This window comes from Trypanosoma theileri (genome assembly GCF_002087225.1).
Source record: "Trypanosoma theileri isolate Edinburgh chromosome Unknown TM35_Tth_26_V1, whole genome shotgun sequence".
Taxonomy (NCBI): domain Eukaryota; phylum Euglenozoa; class Kinetoplastea; order Trypanosomatida; family Trypanosomatidae; genus Trypanosoma; species Trypanosoma theileri.
In genome coordinates this window covers 359,574-360,131 of record NW_021639868.1, presented here as the reverse complement: position 1 = coordinate 360,131, position 558 = coordinate 359,574, and the positions used below count along the sequence as shown (strand labels likewise).

Here is a 558-nt window from a genome sequence, read left to right as displayed (position 1 = left end):
AGTGAATGGCAATTGAATGCCGTGGCCTCGCAGGAAGAAAAGAATAATAAAAAAGAAAAAAAAGAAGAAGAAAAGAATAAGAAGAATAAAAAAGAAAAAGAGAATAAGAAAAAGAAAAAGAAACAGAAACAACGGAAAGATAAGAAAAAAGAAGAAAAGAGAAAAGAACCACTAAAGACAGAGGCGAATACAGGAAAGCAGCAGACATCAAATGAAGAAGAGTCTAATACACCCAAAGAAAGTAAAATATCCAAATTCCCTTTATTTAAATGGATGAGCAGAGAACTGGGAAAGTTTAAAGAAAGACGACAACGGCGTAAACAAGCTGCACAGACATTAACAACACCATATTCGCCTAAGGAAGAGAGAAAGTCTGCAGAAGTCGCAGGGAATTATAAAGATGAGAAACGAGGGAGTACGTATAGATATCCCGAATCTTGGCGTCTCTAGTCAACAAATACTATTCAAGAAACGGAAGAAATGAAAAGAAAATAAAAATGAAAAAAGGAGGAGTTTTCTCTCTTGGGGAAAGGACTTATACATACATAGTTTATTCTT

At 34.6% G+C, this 558-nt stretch overlaps 1 protein-coding gene across 1 annotated transcript; it reads left to right on the top strand.

Annotated features, from left to right (window-relative positions):
- TM35_000262250 (uncharacterized protein) lies at window positions 1–450 on the top strand (the record flags this gene model as incomplete). Its single annotated transcript, XM_029027962.1, has 1 exon — window positions 1–450. A coding segment is annotated over one exon (450 nt), but the record flags the coding sequence as incomplete, so codon positions are not given.
- Between the last annotated feature and the right edge of the window lie 108 nt (window positions 451–558).